This window comes from Callorhinus ursinus, unplaced genomic scaffold (genome assembly GCF_003265705.2).
Source record: "Callorhinus ursinus isolate GAN/ISIS: 27379988/994484 unplaced genomic scaffold, GSC_fseal_2.0 scaffold8, whole genome shotgun sequence".
Taxonomy (NCBI): domain Eukaryota; kingdom Metazoa; phylum Chordata; class Mammalia; order Carnivora; family Otariidae; genus Callorhinus; species Callorhinus ursinus.
The window spans coordinates 14,591,428-14,611,252 of NW_027397070.1; the positions used below are offsets into that span (position 1 = coordinate 14,591,428).

The following is a 19,825-nucleotide window of genomic DNA, read 5'->3' on the forward strand; positions in this document are numbered from 1 at the left end:
ACAATAAGAAAAATGTTTTCATCCTTCTTCAGATTGTGTCTTGGAATTTTTAATATTACAAATTCCTATTGACTAAATAAACTAAAGAGGTACAAGAAATTTCAAAGTCAATTGACACAGGCACATAATTATTCAGGTGGTCTTATGGTAAGATATGAAATGAGTACCACTGTTCTTCCTTCCCTCTTTCTCTGCCTCCAGCTCAAGCATCAATCCATCTCTTCCCCAAATTTATTTTTCATGGCATAATTGGAACTGGTGCATATTCTCGTATTTATACTCTTAACCTCATCTCTCTTTATAAACTGAATGAATCCCTGTTGAACTTGGGTCCTGCCCATAATAATTATGCTTGCTTGAATACATTGCTTTGGATTAAAACAATTATTTCTAGGCTGTTATTTTAATTTTCCTAATTAGATTGTAAACTTCTTGAGGAAAAGAACCTTCCCTCATATTTCTCTTGGATTCCTGGCCCTAAAGCACTGTAGCACAATGGTGGTTACATAGCTGGTCCTAATTCCCCAAATAGTCAGTGCTTAATTCAAAGGAAATGTCATATCTGATATGGTAGACACCATAACCTAGAAGCAGGCATATTCACTAAAATTTATCTATAGTTTTCTGAAAAAAAAAAAAAAATTCCCAGGTATGTGTTGCCTTCCTTGGTATGAGTGTCAAGGAGTAAAGGATAGTGCATTGTTTGACTGCAGGCTTGATCATATTTTGGAAATATTTTTCTGATTGCATCTGTTTTGGATGACCTGGATTAAACAAGCTTTTCATGAATGCTTCAATAATTTTTTTCTAAAAGTTCTGTATAATTTTATGGCATAGGACACCTATTAGAAAAGTGATATAAAAAGTGGAAATCTACTTGAAACACAGTGATTCTGGAAATATTTGTAGGTTTTGTTTTTGTTTTTTTTTCGAACAGGCTTAAGGATGGACTATATTCTGTTAGGACTTTGTGGAAAAGATAGCAACATATTTAGTTACAGTGTTTGTAGCAATCTTGATATTTAAATTTATGTGGCAGCCATTCAAATTCTGGTTTTTTAATCCTATTTTTTAGAATTGACAGTTTACTGAATACAGGGTCCAGCCATCCAGAACAATCATATAAAATGTTTTTTAAAAAAGTCAAATATGGTTGAGAATGATTGCAAAGCAGCCCTGACACATTCTTGGGCCTATAAGCAGGACTCTACAGGCCAATGCCGGCAGGGTTTTGCCTGCAGGAAGCAAGAAAAAGTCAATGCAAATCACGGCAGTTTCTCAAGAGAATAACCTGTGTGGACAAGTATTTGTTTAGGGCCATAAAAATGCCTTTTCTTTCCTTCTTTCTGAAACTTGAACTTCATAGTAAAGGCAGGGCACCTTGAATAAGTGCTGATGTAATCATGAAAGGGTATATGTTAAAAACACTGTCTTTGCCCACGTCTTTGCAGCCAGTGTCCTTTGGGAAGAACCTGGATTGCATGAGGAAGAGTGGGGTGGAGGCTGGAAGTTGTTCTCCCCACCTCTCTTCTTTTGAAGATGATTGAAAAAAATACTGGGTAATACTGGCCTGCCTAACAGGCCAAAGGAACACTGCTGCTTCTGTTGCGGGTCCATCTGCTTGAAGCAGTTTAGGGGAAAGGCCATGGACTCTGTTTGTTTTGAATACTACGCAGCACACTTTGGGGCTCAGAGCTCTGGTTTCAGTGGCTGAAATTTGGGCTTCCTTCAGACTTCACTGATCTTTTCAAGTTCCTTCCAGCTCTGACATTCTGGATTCTAAGACACCAGAGGTAGAAACTGCTCTGTGAAACACATGAAACATGTATCCAAGATTGTCAAGTTGGACTGCTCATGGCCTTATAAATTTTCAGGTATTTAAAAATTTACTCAACACTGTGCCAGACCATGTAAGAGATGGAGAAATATGTTACTCATTGTCGTTTCTGACCCAGGGAGACAAGATAGAACTTACCATACATGTTAGGCAAAAGACAACAGCAGTTCCCCCTTTTCCTGGGGGCTGTTTTCTGCAGTTCCAGGTACCCACAGTCAACCACAATCTGGAAGCAGATGATCCCCCTTCAGACATATTGTCAGAAGGTCAATAGTAGGCCACCTGGATGGCTCAGTTGGTTGAGCGACTGCCTTCAGCTCAGGTCATGATTCTGGAGTCCCAGGATCGAGCCCCACATCAGGCTCCCAGCTCAGCGAGGAGTCTGCTTCTGCCTCTGACCCTCTCCCCTCTGATGCTCTCTCTCTCTCTCAAATAAATAAATAGAATCTTTAAAAAAAAAAAAGGTCAGTAGTATCCTAATGCCTACATTGTTCACCTCACTTCACCTTCACATAGACATTTTATCATATCATCACAAGAAGGTGAGTACAGTATAGTAAGGTATTTCAACAGAGACAGGGGCCATATACACATGAATTTTATTACAGTATATTGTTATAATTGCTCTATTTTATTATTAGTTATTGCTGATAATCTCTTATGGTCCCTACTTTATAAATTAAACCTTATCATAGGTATATCTGTATAGGAAAAAACACTATATATATATATATATGTACATATATATATATATATACTACCCATGGTTTTAGGCATGTTGGATCATATCCCCTATGGATAAGTAGGGACTACTGTAATTGTATTTCTTTTAAAAATTTTCTGTGATTTTTTCTTAGTCCCAAATCCAAGATTTCTCATTCAAGTCCATTTTTGTATCTTGGTAAAGTTTTTTTAGTTTTTCTCACATTTCTTAAGGCACTGTTTTGGTAGTATATTTTTTGTTGCTTCTGTGATTTTGTTCCTTTTCTCATTTTTCTCACTTTTTTTTAAGTAGGCTCCATGCCTAATGTGGGATTTGAACTCATGACCCTGAGATCAAGAGTCACACGCTCCACTGACTGAGACAGCCAGGCACCCCCCCCCCTTTTCTCATTTCCTAAATTTGGTTTTTGGTAATGGATTTACTGCTAAATAACATTATTTCTAATACTTTTGCAATAGATTCTTTTGGGGCCTAAAGTAACAGAGTCAAGACTTGAATCCAAGCAATTGGACTATAGAGCATATGTGCTCAATCAACTTATCAAACTACCTTCCATGTGATTTTCACTTGATGCTAGCATGGAGATGATTTTCTTGACTTATAAATTAATGAATTTCCTGTGGTTAGATGAAGCAACTATTTTATTATATTTTTTTCATTTGACTTATGAAATCATGTATTTCCTAAAGTTAAATGAAGCATTTTTTTTCTCTTCTCTGTTACCTCCACATCCATACATTGTGTTCATAAGGAAAATGGGCTATCATTTTCTTTTCTTGCAGTGTATTTATCTGGCTTTGGTATTAGAGTTATGCTGGCCTTGTAGAATTAGTTAGGAAGTGCTCCCTCCTCTTTTATATTTTGGAAATTTTGAGAAGGATTGATGTTAATTTTTCTTTATGTTCTGGAAAAGTTTGAGAAGGACTGTTGTTAAATGTTTGGTAGAATTCACCAGAGAAGCCATCTGGTCCTGGACTTTTTTTTGTAAGGAGGTTTTTTGATTACTGATTCAATCTCTCTACTTGTTACAAGCCTGATCAAATGTTCACCTTTTTCTTGGGTCAGTTTTGGTAGTTTACTTGTCTTTTTAAAGATAATTACTGACATTCACACTCAGTTTTGTGAGTCATTTTAAAATTATTTGACTATTACTTATGTTTAAATGGTGTCATTGCATACCACCATTACTTATTTATTTTTTATACTTTAACTTTCTACTTTGGAGCTGTTAATTGCATCTTCAAATAATTTTTTTCAGAAGGTAAGTACATGTGTGTTATGTTTTCTGAGTGGGGTATATATGTGATCCCTACTGCAAAGGAGATATACAGAGTCCTGAGCCAAGAAGGGAGGATGTCCTTGTTCTCTACTTGGTGTAGGCTCATTGTCAAGGAGTTCTTTGTGTGTCTCAGCCTCACTGAAAAGTGTTCCTTCAACTTCTGTCTGTAGAAACTTCTTAGGACAAGGGGCCAGTGCTTAAGATAGATTCTGCTGTCTTCCTAATCCAACCTATCTTCCCACTGTTTGCCTGAAACACCTTCTTGGATTTTCTGCCCCAATTGACCATTTCTGCTACCAGGTTATTATTTCCAGAATATGTCAGAACACCCTTTTTTTTGGATACATACTCAGACATCAGCTATATTTCTAATGAAATATTTTACAGACTATGTTTAGGTATGCTTTTACTTTCACTGATTTTTTTCCCCTGGAATATAACATGCAAACCTTTTAATTTACCTTCAGGTTTTGTGTGTGTGTGTGTGTGTGTGTGTGTGTGTGTGTGTGTGTGTGTGTATGTGAATCAGTTAAGTCATTTTCTAATAAGCTACAGACTTTTGCTTGTATTTCATTTATTTTTGTGTTTGGAACCATCAGGCATCCCCATATTGTCTCTCTTTGCTTTTATCACTATCTTCCTGCTGCTTCTCCCCTACCCTCTTTGGTCATGTCCCTCTATATTTTGGAAGATTTTATTATTTTTCCTCTACCTTCTGACTTAATTTTCTTGATCAATATATTAGAAACTCTGCTTTTGGGGTGTCTGGCTGGCTCATTTGGTAGAGTACATGACTCTTGATCTTGGGGTCATGAATTTGAGCCCCATGGTGGGTGTAGAGATTACCTAAAAAAATTAATAAAAGCTAGAATTTAGAAAAAAATAAAAACTCTGCCTTTAAAAATATGTTTAAATATTTTAATACTATCACAGTTTATTTTCCTTCATACCTTCCTATTTTATTCAGTTTGTTTCATTTTTACCTTGCTGTTTTTCAACTCATTCTTTTACTCTGCATGAATTTCTAAATGTTTTGATAGAATTCATATCTTCTTGCATCTTTTGAACACATCACACAATTTATTAAAACTTATTACTTTGAAGTTTCAGGGTATTGTCCCCATTCCTTATCCTGTGATGGTTTTTCTTAGGCCTTAAGTTGTCTTCATCTCTTGGGGCACCTGGGTGGCTCAGTCAGTTAAGTGTCTAACTTTGGCTCAGGTCATGATCTCAGGGTCCTGGTATTGAGCCCCAAGTTGGGCTCCCTGCTCAGCGGAGAGTCTGCTTGTCCCTCTCTCTGCTCCTCCCCTTCTCCCCCACTCACTTTTTCTCTCTTTCTCTCTCAAGTAAATAAATAAAATCTTTAAAAAAAGTTGTTCTTTTCTCTTTACTCATGCACTAAATAAATGTAGATGTTTATGAACTGAATGGGTTTGTGGATAGCTTTTACCCTGCATTCTTTCCCAGAGACCCATCTACCAAGTAGGTTGATGGTACCCATGGTATGGTTTTCTGAAATGTTGAGTAATGAAAAGCATGAAAAACTAGTTTTCTTTTTGCTCTTTTGATTTCCTTATTTATTTTACTGTATTTTTTTTTACTTATTTTCTTAGTGGTTACTTTTGGGATTACAATTACCATCTTAATTTATAAAAATCTGATTCAGATTCATACCAACTGAATTTCAATAACATACAAAAATTTTGCTTCTATATAGCTCTGTTGCTTCTCTCTGCAATGCTACTGTCATTTACATGTCATTACATGTTTATACATTATGCATCCATTAAAATATATTTATAATTATTGCTTTATGCATTTTGTCCTTTAAATCATATTGGAGAAAAAAAGAATTATGAACAAAACATTCAATATTGTCTTTTATATTTGCCTATCTAGTTACTTTTACCAGTGCCCTTTATTTTTCATTTGAGTTATTATCTAGTGTCCTTTCATTTTGGCCTGAAGACTCCTGTTAGTATTTCTTGTAGGGTAATTATGATAGTGACAAATCCTCTACATTTTGTTTATTTTGGAGTGTTTTTATTCCCCCATCTTTTTTGGAGGATACTTTTGCTGGATTTAGAATTCTTAGTTGACAGTTTTATCTTTTAGCACTCCAAATATGTCATCCTACTGCCTTCTAGCCACAATAATTTCTAATGAGAAATCAGCTGTTAATCATATTGAGGCTCTCTTACACGTGATGAGTTTCTTTTCCCTTGCTGCTTTCAAGATCCTCTCTTTGTTTTAATAATTTAACAGTTTGGTTATGATGCGTCTGGCTTCTTGGATATGTAGGGTAATGTATTTCATCAACTTTGGGAAGTTTTCTGCCATTATTTCTTTCAACATCCTTTCCGCCCTCCCCTCTTCCTCTGGGACTCCCATTTTGTTTGATGATGTCCCACAGGTCTCTAAGGTTCTGCTGAAGTTTCTTCATTCTTTTTTCTTTTTTTCTTCAAATTGGATAACCACAGTACATCTATTTTCAAGCTCACTGTATTTTTTCTTCTATATCTGTTCAAATTTACTACTGAGCACCTCTATGGAATTTTTCATTTCAGTTAATGAACTTTTCAACTCCAGAATTTTTATTTGATTCATTTCATAACTTCTAGTTCTTTATTGATATTATTTTTTTGATGAGACATTATTGTCATATTTTCCTTCATTTGTTTTGACATGGTTTCCTTTAGCTCTTTTAACATATTTAAAAAGGTGATTTAAAGTGTTTGTGTAATAGGTCCAATCTCTGGGCTTTCTATTGATTGTCTTGTTTCCTATGTTGAGCCATGTTTTTTTGTTTTTTTGCATGTCTCATATATTTTTTTGGTTGTTGTTATAAACTGGACATTTATTTATTTATTAAAAGATTTTATTTATTTATTTGAGAGAGAGAGAGAGCATGAGCCGGGGGGGGGTAGGGGCAGAAGGAGAGGGAGAGGCAGACTCCTTGGTGAGCAGGGAGGACAATGTAGGGCTCAATCCCAGGACCCTGGGATCATGACCAGAGCTGAAGGCAGACACTTACCTCACTGAGCCACCCAGGTACCCCTAAACTGAACATTTAAAATTATGTAATGTGATAATTGTGGAAATAAGATCCTTCTTTTCCCCCAGGGTTTGTTATTATTGCTGTTTTTTCTTGTTGTTCTTATTTTTATTGTTGTCATTTTAAAAAATTAGTGACTTTCTTGAACTAATTTTGTAAAGCCTGTTTTCTTTGTTGTGTGTGGCCACTGAAGTCTCTGCTTGGTTAGCTTAGTGGCCAGGTAATGACTGAATATAGGTTTTCTTGGATGCCTGGAACCAGTATCTCTCAGATTTTGCCGAGGGGTTCTTTTGTGTGTTGGGACATACCTTAGTACTCAAGCAGACAATTTACAACCCGGCGTTAGTCCTAACTTCCAGCTTGCCTAGAACCTCAGTGTTGTCAGAGGTGAAAACTTAGGGCTTCTAGTCTTTTCTGAGCATGTGTACAGCCTGTGGTGTGCATATCAATGTAGTATAGGCACCTGACAATTGGGTTTTTTTTTATTGTAATTTAAGTACCTGACATTAAGCTTTTGATTGTTGAGGCATTCATTTCAAAGACATCCATCTTGAATAAACTCATTGCCAACTACACAACTAAATAAAGAGTGAGGATACCTTCCTCATGAATTTCTTTTTTTTTTTTTGAAAGTTCTGGTTGCCTAGATAACCATTTGACTGATTGCTTGCATTTTCCTTCCTGTGCTTTAATTTCCACACTTATATTTTAAATTCACTGATAAAGAGTGAACCTGCTAAACCTTGGATATCCCACCCTCAACTCCAATAAAGTCAGAACCCCAGGTCCATGCACTCACTCACTCTCCCTCTCTCTCTCTCTTTCCTCACAAACTCACTGTGTGCTCTTGAGCATGCCATGTACCCTTTAGAATTCATAAATAATAAACCTTGTTTTTTTCAAAGTTCCTTGACAGTTGTTGCTGAGGTACATTTTGTAGTCATAATAAGAACTATAGGATCGGTCCTGCCACAACATTTGCTGTGGCTAGGGAAATGTCTGTGGGGGCCCACCACAAATAGTGTGGGCCCAGGTGGTTGCCCACAGGCATTTCCAGTTGATAACATCACTAATGATAGGTTGAGAGTGACCCTAAACAACCAATACACATTCATATGGCTGAAAGTTACTAAAATATTTATTTTGTTATCTTTATTTTTCAAGGCTACTGCTTAGCTGGATAGCAGATTATGGGAATAAGGCAAGTTAAAACACTAAAATACTTACTGTTTTTACTTACATTCATTAGTAATCATTGAATAAGTGCTCCCTGGGTTGCTATAAGTCTTTCAACAATCAATTATGAGACATACAAATAAACAAGGAAGTATGGCCCATAGAAAAGAAGAAACAATTCTTGAAAAAGCCCAGGCATTGGATTTTTTTTTCAGTTTTTATTTATTTTTATTTTTTATTGTTATGTTAATCACCATACATTACATCATTAGTTTTTGATGTAGTGTTCCATGATTCATTATACATAACACCCAGTGCTCCATTCAATACATCCCCTCTTTAATACCCATCACCAGGCTAACCCATCCTCCTACCCCCCTCCCCTCTAGAACCCTCAGGTTGTTTTTCAGAGTCCATCATCTCTCGTGGTTCGTCTCCCCCTCCGATGTCCCCCCCTTCATTCTTCCCCTCCTGCTATCTTCTTTTTTTTTTTCTTAACATATATTGCATTATTTGTTTCAGAGGTACAGATCTGTGATTCAATAGTCTTGCACAATTCACAGCGCTCACCATTGCACATACCCTCCCCAATGTCTATCACCCAGCCACCCCATCCCTCCTACCCCCCACCACTCCAGCAACCCTCAGTTTATTTTCTGAGATTGAGAATTCCTCATATCAGTGAGGCCATATGATACATGTCTTTCTCTAATTGACTTATTTCGCTCAGCATAACACCCTCCAGTTCCATCCACATTGTTGCAAATGACAAGATCTCATTTCTTTTGATGGCTGCATAACATTCCATTGTATATATATACTACATCTTCTTTATCCGTTCATCTGTCGATGGACATCTTGGCTCTTTACACAGTTTGGCTATTATGGACATTGCTGCTATAAACATCAGGGTGCACGCACACCTTCAGATCCCTACATTTGTATCTTTGGGGTAAATACCCAGTAGTGCAATTGCTGGGTCATATGGTAGCTCTATTTTCAACTTTTGGGGACCCTCCATACTGTTTTCCAGAGTGGCTGCACCAGCTTGCATTCCCACCAACAGTGTAGGAGAGTTCCCCTTTCTCTGCATCCCCGCCAACATCTGTCGTTTCCTGACTTATTAATTTTAGCCATTCTGACTGGTGTGAGGTGGTATCTCATTGAGGTTTTGATTTGGATTTCCCTGATGCCGAGTGATGTTGAGCACTTTTTCATGTGTCTGTTGGCCATTTGGATGTCTTCTTTGGAAAAATGTCTGTTCATGTCTTCCAGGCATTGGATTTTAACTAGACAAATACTTTAGGTTTTCATATATTTTTGTCTTTATATTTACTTTATTGGGTGGTTTGGAGATGCTATTTTTGGCTATTCTGATGCCATTTTAACCTGGCTTTTCCTGCTTAGCATAATGTTTTTGATATTCACTCATTTTGTATATTAGTAGCTTGTTTTTAAGAATGGAATCTTAACTGGTTATTGCTCGTATGAAATTTTATTTGTTGAATTTATTAGGTATGCTTTGGCCTGCTAGTTTTTTTCAGTTAATTTTCTTTTTTCCACCAAATATATGATTACATAATCTATTAATTGTAACATTTTGGTCTTCTCCCTTATTTATACATGTACTATTTCTTTTCATGTTGTATTGGGCCTCATCTGTCTAATGTTTTATTATGAAATATATTTTGCAGGAATCTGCAAATATCTCTTGTGGGTTAAGTTTTTTTCTACTTCTAGTTACTCTTTACTCAGATATAGGTGTTGAATTTTATTGAAGGTTATCCTTAGTAGTTACTGAGTTGATCATATGAATTTCCATGTTAATCTGTTCATTTTATAAACTAGGAATGAATTACCCATGCAGTTTTGGGAAAAAATTTCCTTGGTCCAGATTTATTGTTTCTAAATATGCTGATTAATTTCATTTGCAAATATTTTAATTGGGATTTTTGCATTTATGTTCACAAGTAAGGTAAACTATAGGTTTCTTTATTAAGATATTTTTAATCCATATTTGATATTGCTACATTACCTACATGAAATGTGTTGAGAAATTTCTTTATTATGAAATATTTTCAATTGTAGAACAAGTGCTCATCACTCAGATTTTTCAAAATTTAATATTTTTGTCATATTCACTTCAGATTGTTTAAACAAATAGAAAATTACAAGTAAGTAGAGATCCCCTTTGTACATCTTTCCAATCAATCTCTCCCTCCTCAGATGTGAACAATATCCTGAATTTGGTGTTCATTATTGTTGGATTTTTATACGATGATATATTTATAAACCTAAAATGTAAAGAATTTTTTTTTTGGCAGGATTTCACATTTACTAGTTAGTACATTTATTTTATTTATTTTTTAAAGATTTCTGTATTTATTTGAGGGTGGGAGAAACACAAGTGGGAGGGGCAGAGGGAGAAGGAGAGAGAATCTCAAGCAGACTCCATGCCAAGTGTGGAGCCTGATTCTGGGCTCAATTGCAGGACCCTGAGATAATGACCCCAGCTGAAACCAAGAGTCAGACACTTAAATGACTGTGCCACCCAGGTGCCCTGAGTTAGTATATTAATGAAAAGCTAAGTTTCAGGAGCCAGATAGTCTTGGTTTGAAATTCCCAACTATAATAATGAAATTTTCTATTTCTCTTTTCAGTTTTATTAGTTTTTTAAAAAATGTCCTTTGAAGCATTGTCATTAGTGCATACTCGTATGTTTTCTGAGGGACTTGACTCTTGTATTATTATGAAATGATCTTGCTAGTACTTCTTGTTTGAAGTGAAGTCTGCCTTTTCTGATATTAATATAGCCACTCCAGTTTTCTTATGATTAATGTTTGTATGTTGTAACAACCTTCATCCTTTTAATTTTGACCTATTTGTGTCTTTATACTTAAAGTAGGTTTCCTATAGCAATCATATTGCAGGATCTTGTCTTTTTCTGCAGTGACAGTCTGTGTCTTTTAACTGGAGTGTCATTCACATGTAATTATTGACAAGGTTGGGTTTACATTTACTATCTTGCTATTTGGTTTCTATTTGTTACATTTGTTTATGTTTTTTTCTCCTCTTTACCTGCCTTCTTTTAATTATATTTTTAAGCATTTTAAGCTATTTTGTACTATTAGCTTATTTACTTCTTTATTGTTTTAGTGGGTGTTATGGAGTTTACACTGTGCATATTTAACTTATATCCTTATCAATAATATGCCATTTCATATATGATATAAGAAATTTACAGAAATATATTTCTTTTCCTTTCTCCCATCATTGTGCTATTATTAATGCATGCTTCATATCTATGTATGCTGTAAAACAATACATTATTAATTTTATTTAAACCATCCATTATATTTTTAAAAATCTTTAAAAAGAGAAAATCTTTTTTTTTACACACATTTTAAATCATTCTATTACTTATTTCTATTGTGTGCATTCAAGTTTTGATCTGATATCATTTTGCTTCTACTGAAAGAATTTCCTTTAACATTTCTTATAATGTAGTTTTGATGGCAATGATTTTTTTTCACTTTTTGTTTGCTGAAAAAGTATTTCACCGTCAGTTTTGAAAGATATTTTTGCTGGGGCACCTGGGTGGCTCAGATGGTTAAGCATCTGCCTTCGGCTCAGGTCATGATCCCAGGGTCCTGGGATCGAGCCCCACATCGGGCTCCTGGCTCAGCAAGGAGCCTGCTTCTTCCTCTCCCTCTGCCTCTCTCCCTGCTCATGCTCTCTCTCTCTATATATATCTCTGTGTCTCAAATGAATAAATAAATAAATAAATAAATAAATAAATAAATAAATAAATAAGTAAGTAAAAGATATTTTTGCTGGATATAGAATTTTATGTGGACACTATTTTTATTCAGTATAGGTACTCTAAATATTTTCCTTCATTGTCTTCTGGCCTACGTAATTCTGATAGGAAGCCTGCAATGTTAGTTTGTGGTAATTAGTTGCCAGGAATTATTAGTTTCTTTGTACTTAATGTTTCTCTGGATGCTTATAAGATTTTTTCTTTATTATTAGTTTTCTTTATTTGATTATAATGTGCTTGGCATGGTGTTCTTTGTGTGTTTCTGCTTAGAATTCATGGAAATTTTTGGCTCAGGTTTATAGCTGTCATCAAATTTGGAAAAATTTGTCCATTTTTTGGTAGAAATATTTTCTGCTCCTTTCACACTGCCCTTTCTGGGACTCTAATTAAATATTATGTTAGCCTGAGTATTAATTTTATTTCAGTTTTTATTTTTCTCTGTGATTCATTTTATGTTGTTTCTATTGCTATGTCTTCTAGTTAACAAATATTTTCTTCTATAATTCTACTCTGTTATTAATGCCACTTAGTGAAATTTTTATTTCAGATAATGTGTTTTATCTAGATATTCCATTTGATTCTCTTTTTTATTTTACATTTGCTCCTCATTATATTTACATCTTTGAACATTTTAATATTTAAATTAGAAATTTCAAGATCCTTATCTGCTAATTCCAATATATCTATCATTTCTGGGTCTTTTTCTAATGATTTTTCTCCTGGTTATGTGCTACATATTTATGCTTCTCCATGTGACTAGTAAAATTTGATTGAGTGCTGAACATTGTGAATTTTACCTTGTGGAATATGGGATTTTGTTATCTTCCTTTAAAAAGTGTTGGAATTTGTTCAGTAGTCTGTTAAACTGCTTGAAGATCAGCTTGATATTTTCAAGTATAATTTTAAAATGTTGTTAAAGTCCTAAGAAGCCTTTACTCTAGAGCTAATTTAGTACCACTATTAATGTCTGACCCTTCTGAGTTTATAATGAATGTACCATGTATTCAGCATGTCTGGTGGGGAGCTAATGATTCCCAGCCTTGTGTGAGCTTTGGGAATTGTGGTTATAGTTGTTTGGTAATTGTCTCCTCCCCCGCCCTGGCAGTCTGCCCTCATGGGTTTCATTATTGTATGAACAGATTAGTATTCAGTCAATAACTCCAATACCTGATGCAAATACCTATGCTATTTCTTCCTCTCCATACTATGTCCTACAAATTCTATCCTCTTTGTCTTCCCCTCACTCTAATTTCTGTTTCTTCAACTTAGTGAGATACTTGGGTTCTATGTTGTTTCTCTCACCTTGTGTTGTGGTCTGGGAATTGTGAAAGGCAGAAATCTGGGTTGATTTGCCTCTTAACCTTTTTTGGTTTCCGTTATCTTAGTCATTATCATTGTACACTGCTTGTTGCCCAGTCCAAAAAGAGTTGTTCTTATATTTTGCCCAATTTTATAGTTATTTGTGTTAGAAAGGCTGAAATTGAAGCTAACAGCCTCAGTTGGATCTTTTCAATAAAGCAAAGAAAAAGTAGTGTGTTAAAATACAACGAATGTTTATATCTTGCTATTGATGTTATTAAAGTCTAGAGGAGAAAGGGGCTGTCAAAAGTTATGTAGTTGAATCCCCATTTTAAAGATGATAAAACTGAGGTAAAGAGCAAAATAACTTGCCTATTGATACCTGGTCTGTGACTTTACAGTTTGGGCAAGAGCTGGGTCTCTTTATTTCTATTCGTTGTTAGATGTTGTGGTGTGCTATCTTCTTACTGCTTCAGCTGAATGAGATTTTATTATAGCAATTAACATTAGTAATGATAAAAATGATATTAACAGTTATACTCATTAGAATTTAAAGTACATTAATATTCCTTCTTGCTTTGGGTTAGATTAAATTTTAGTTTTGATATTATCTTTCTGTGCGGCTATTTAATGGCAGTGTTTTACAGAATCTGTACCTTTACTTAATTGTCTTATTAAATCTGATGTTATATCTATAGATATCAATAATTTATAAAGCCATGAAATTGGAATAATGGACAAAATATTTTTGTTGTATCTTCTGTTTTATATTTCCTATTTACTACATAATATTACCTAGCTTAAATTTCTCTTTTATATATTCCTCACTGATTAAATGCCTGGAATTTTGTTGCATTGACTAATACACCTCTATGATTTTAAAAACTGGCATTATTTTAACTGTTTTCTTTTTCTTCTTCAAGGATATATCTTTAATGGGGAAAGCATACTGGCACAACCCATCTCAAGTGCAAGCAGAACAAGGATTACAGATAAATCTTGAGGAACCTCAAATGGTAAAGTTTTTAATAAAAATCCTCCTTGCCTATATTGAAGTAGTGGTCTGTCTCTTGTTGCTTGAATGCTTATCTAGATAATTTAAAAAACAAAACCTCCTCTAATTTATTTTAGAAGTGTGTTTAGCTGTAAGATCATCTAATCCAATATCACATCGGGACTCTTGGTTGTTTTCGCTCACCATTGCTGCCTATCATAGACCTTCTGAGCTAAGGCAACAAACTCTTTTCCGAAGGGAAAGATTTTAACAATTCCTCTGGTCTAGGCATTAGATTCAGAAGGTAGTTGGAGAGTTAATTAAAAGTTATTAGCTTGTAAGAAAGCATCACCTTATTTTTTATTTAGCTAGCAAAATTGTTTATAGCATTGATGAGGGAAAGTTTTATAGAGAAACTTTGGGGACTGGTGGACTGTTGGTGACTGAAGTTTGTTTCAGAAATAAAGCTTCCTTTTTGTCCATCATTGGCAAAGTATTTATAGGATTCAAAGCAATCTGGAATATATTCCCTATGGATAGGACATGTCTCCCTGTGTATAGAAATCCACATTTACATAAAACAAATCATTGCACCATGATCATTTCCTTTATAAAGGATTTGTAAAATATTGTTAAATAGCAAGCTCCTTTAGTTCCTGAAAATATGAGTCCACACACATAAAAATTCAGATTATACTTCCTTTTTATCATCATATGTTATGGTTAGAAAATATATGGAATCTTTTCACAAAAACCATGGATCTTATGATGTTAGAGTTTCTGCAACTGGTTGAACTACCAGAGTTTGAAATGCTTCTGGGTTGAGACCATGGCTTTTTCTGCTTTGTATTCTCATCTCTTACCTCAGGACCCCTGCATGTGTGATGCTAACATGTATGTACATCAATTTTGAAGCCTTCCCACGTATGCTTTGGACTTAAAACAGACATGTAGGGTAACTTCCTCCAGGGAACACCATTTACAGGTAGATATCGAAGCCTCTGATATGTAAGCTTCTAATAGGTATAGTAAACTGAAAATGAAAGATTAATCAGGTATAGAAAAATAGAAATTCTTCATTAATACCATCTGACTTAAAACTATTCACTACACTTGTGTAAAGTATAAGAAAAGATACCATTTTTCAGGAAAATATGAAAAAGGCCAAATATCAGGTACCTAACTTAGACCTCATCTTGACTATTTAAAATAAGATTTAAACAAAATTATTGATTTCTTTGTAATTCTGTGGGAACCATTCTCTCAGCTTTGACATTTACAAGCAATCACTGGACCTCTTCTGGCCACTGGCTTTTTATTTTTATTTTTTTTAAGATTTATTTATTTATTTTAGAGAGGGAGAGAGAGAAAGAGAGAGAATGTGCAAGTGCATGGGGGGAGGGACAGAGGGAGAGAGAGGAGAGGGAGTCTTAAGCAGCCTCTGAACTGAGCATGGAGCCTGATGCAGGACTCGATCTCATGACCCTGAAATCATGACCTGAGCTGAAACCAAGAGTTAAATGCTTAACTGACTGAACCACCCAGGCACTCCTGGCCACTGGCTTTTTAAAAGGTAAAATACCTTTTAACTTACTACCTGGCCATGGTAAAAAGGCTTCTCTGTGATATCTTTCATTCCAGACACTCTGCCAGAGAGCAGAACTCTGTCCGTCCTACCTGTCCCTTAGACTTCTAGAAATTTCCTGGGTTGAGATTTATCTGGGGAACATTGGCCAACATGCTGTCATCTGGTTGTGCTGGCATCCTACCCTCAGAGCATGGCAGCCTCACTTGTGAACATCTCAGTGCCACAGGTCAGAGGGCTCTTAGTTCTTTGATGCAACTTATTTTCTTTAAGTACCCACCATTTAAATATAATAGTTTTTGAATCATCATGGAGAATGACTGCCTCACCTACTTATTAAAAAAACCAAAGAGTTTATTCATTCATTCCTTTTCCTACAATGTGGTAAGCATTGTTTTAGACATGGTTAATACAATGATAGAAAAGACAGTTCTTGACCTTGAAGAACTCATTGTATGGAGTAGACCAATATATAAAGAGACAAAGTATAATACTGTTTAATGATTAGTCTAAATAGAGACTAAGTACCTAGCAGAGAAAAAATTGATATAATTTTCTTTCATTTATTTACTCATTCACTTACTCACAAATAATTGCAGATGGTATAAATGCACTAAGTACTTGAGATATAAAGATGGGTAAGACACAATTACTTTTTTAAGGAATTCTCAGACTTTAAAGTTTTAAAGTACTTAAACTTTCTGGTCTCAGGATGCCTTTTTTTTTAGAGTTTAAATATTCTTTTTTAAACAATTTAAATTCAATTAATTAACATATAATGTATTATTGGTTTCAGAGGTACAGCTCTGTGATTCATCGGTCTTATATAATACCCAGTACTCATTACATCACATGTTCTTCTTAATGTCTATCATCCAGTTACTGGAGGATGCCTTTAAACTCTTGAAAAATATCTTAAGGACTCAAAGGAGTTTTTGTTTATGTGGATTGTATCAACCAATGTTTACCATAATAGAAATTAAAACTGAGAGAAATATAAAATATTTATTCATTCATTTAAAATAATAATAAGCCAATTACATATGAACATATAATATATTGTTTTAGAAAAAATAGTATCCCCCCAAAATTTAGCAAGAACATTTTTTTGCAAATCTGTATAATACCTGGTTTAATAGAGAGCTAGAGTCTCAGATCTGTTTCTTCATTCAATGTGTTGTGTATGTTCTTTTGGTTGAAATATATTATGTAAGCCTGGTCTCATACATATTAAAAAGGGAATAATATTTTAATAGCTTCTTAACATAATTATGGATACTATTCTTTATTAATACACCAAAACTGTGCAAGTGGTAGTTTCTTAAAGATGAGTTGCAATGAGGACTCTGAAACAAGATAAATTAACTTATTGTATATCATTACTGTAAAGTCCATTGGTCTACCTTGTGCTTTGAATGGTTCTTTAACCTCTGCATGCTTTTGTAATCTCATGTGTTAATCATATGGGAAAAGTATTGGTTCACTGTTTTACCCACTGCTGCTTTTCCATCATCAGTGCAAAGGTCAACACAGTGAAAAAGGCAAATAAGGCTTAGTATTATTATGAAAATAGCCTTGACATTGCAGATCCCCTAGAAGGGTCTCAAAGGTTGTCAGGAGTCTGTGGACCACACTTTGAGAAGTGCTAGTTGATTGGAAGTAGGAGAAAGAGGGTAAGAGAGTGCAGTTTGGATTCAGGTTGTCTAGGTTCAAACAGAGCACTGCTACTGCACTCTCAGTGTGACCTTGGGCAGGTTTCTTAACTTTTTGAGCCTCAGTTTCTTCATCCACAGAATGGGGTTGCAAACAGTTCCTGCTTCATGGTGTTGTGGTGAAGATTAAGCTTAAATGAGATAATGCTCATATTTGTCGATGATTATGATTATGATAATGATTACTTAGACAATTACAATAGCGTGATGCATGCTGAAACAGAGGCAGGGCACAGAGTAATGACAGGATCAGTAAAGGTTTGGTGGCAGAAGGAAGGCTGGGCAGAGTCCTGAAAAGGGTCAGTTGCAGCTACAGAATTGCCACTGCCCTCTCCTCAAGCTCCTCTTCCTCCATTTTCTGTTTTGGAGGGTGGTACCTTCATCTGTTTACTCTCCCAAAGCAGAGCCCTGGGAGTGTGCATTGAAGCCAGGAGAAGAAGGCAATTGAAAAGAGAGGGAGAGGGAGGAGCAAGATGGGAGAGGAGTAGGAGACCTAAATTTCATCTGGTCCCAGGAGTTCAGCTGGGTAGGGATCAAACCATTCTGAACACCTACAAACTCAACAGGAGATCGAAGAAAAGAATAGCAGCAATTCTCTGAACAGAAAAGCGACCACTTTCTGGAAGGTAGGACGTGTGGAGAAGTGAATCTGAGGCGATATTCGGGAGGATAGACGGTGGGGGAGGGGGCCTCGGTCAGCTGCTACCGGCAAGTGATAGAGCAGCAGAGCACAAAATCAGAACTTTTAAGAAATTGGCTCCGCTGAGGGACATCACTCCAGTGACTAAATGGGGGGTGGAACCCTCGCTGGGACAGTGTGGTCTCAGGACACTCGGGGTCACAGAAAGACTGGGGGTGCCTGAGTGCAGCAGAGCTCCCAGGTATTGGAGAGGGGAAACCAGCTGCAGAGACAGAGCCGAGAAATGGGCTCTCAGCTCAGGGTTGCCATAAACCGTGATCCACGGCATAGTTGGGCCACTGCTCTTCCAGCAGGGACCCAACAAGTGGCAGATCCGGGGAGACTCCCCTTCCTCCCTCAGGAGGAGCGGCACGGGAGCACACCGCAGGGATCTGCTGGGTTTGGAGACTCCACACCCAGTCGGGTGCCAGAGATAGAAACGCTTGGTCACAGGCCGGGTGAGCACGGAGTGCAGCCAGAGACAGGGGAGACAGGAGTGACTGACTGCTTTTCTCTGGGGGCACACTGAGGAGTGGGGCCCCGAATTCTCGGCTCCTCCGGGGTGGAGATTGGGAGGTCGCCATTTTCACTCTCGTCCTCCAAAGCTGTACCGAAAGCTTGCAGGGAACAAAAAGCTCTGGAGAGCAAACCTGAGCAGATTACTTACCCGGACTGGCAAGGGCAGGGCAATTCTGCCTCCTGCAAAGACATTTGGGAACCATGGCAACAGGCCCCTCCCCCAGAAGATCAGCAAGAACAGCCAGCCAAGACTAAGTTTACCGATCAATGAGAACAGCAGAACTCCAGCGCTAGGGGAATACAGCACATAGAACTCATGGCTTTTGTCCCCCTGATTCTTTAGTCTTTCAAAGTTAATTTTTTTAATTTTCTTTTTGAATTATTCTTTTTCCCTTTTCCAACCAACATCTTATCAATCCCTTTTAAAAAAATCTTTTTTATTTTTCATTTTTAGAGTCATATTCTGTCCCTTCATAGTAGTTAACCTTATTTTTGGTATATATATATATATGTTGTTCTTTCTTTAAAATTTGGGATACAGTTTCTTCTCACAGACCAAAATATACCCTAAATCTCTAGTGTATGGCTTTGTTCTAGTCTCCTGCCTGATCACATTCTTCCCCCCCTTTTTTAAATGTCTCTTCTTTCTTTTTTCAACTAACTTCTTATCTTATCAATTCCTTTTATAAAATCTTTTATAATTTTCATCTTTACATTCATATTCCATCCCTTCATCATACTTACCCTTATTTTTGTACGTATATAAGCTTTTCTTTCTTTAAAATTTTGGGAGGCAGTTTCTTCTAACAGACCAAAATACACCCAAAATCTCATGTGTGGCACTGATCTATTTACAGCCTGATCATATTTGATCATATTCTTTTTTTTAAATTTTTTTTTTCTTTCTTTCCCTTTTCCCCCCCAGTTTCAGGTCTCTTCTGATTTGTTTAGTGTATATTTTTCTGGGGTCGTTGTTACTCTGTTAGCATTTTATTCTCTCATTCATCTATTATCCTCTGGACAAAATGACAAGATGAAAAAAATCACCTCAAAAAAAAAGAACAAGAGGCAGTACCAACTGCCAGGGACCTAATCAATATGGACATTAGTAAGTTGTTGGAACCAGAGTTCAGAATGACAATTATA

At 36.0% G+C, this 19,825-nt stretch overlaps 1 protein-coding gene across 1 annotated transcript in view; it reads left to right on the forward strand.

The window, feature by feature from the left end:
- Positions 1-19,825, forward strand: part of TTC6 (tetratricopeptide repeat domain 6) — a 202,793-nt gene that overhangs the window by 51,190 nt on the left and 131,778 nt on the right. Inside the window, exon 3 of the mRNA XM_025869141.2 lies at positions 14,114-14,206. Coding sequence (XP_025724926.1) covers positions 14,114-14,206 — 93 coding nt within the window. The remainder of the gene's footprint in view (positions 1-14,113; positions 14,207-19,825) is intronic.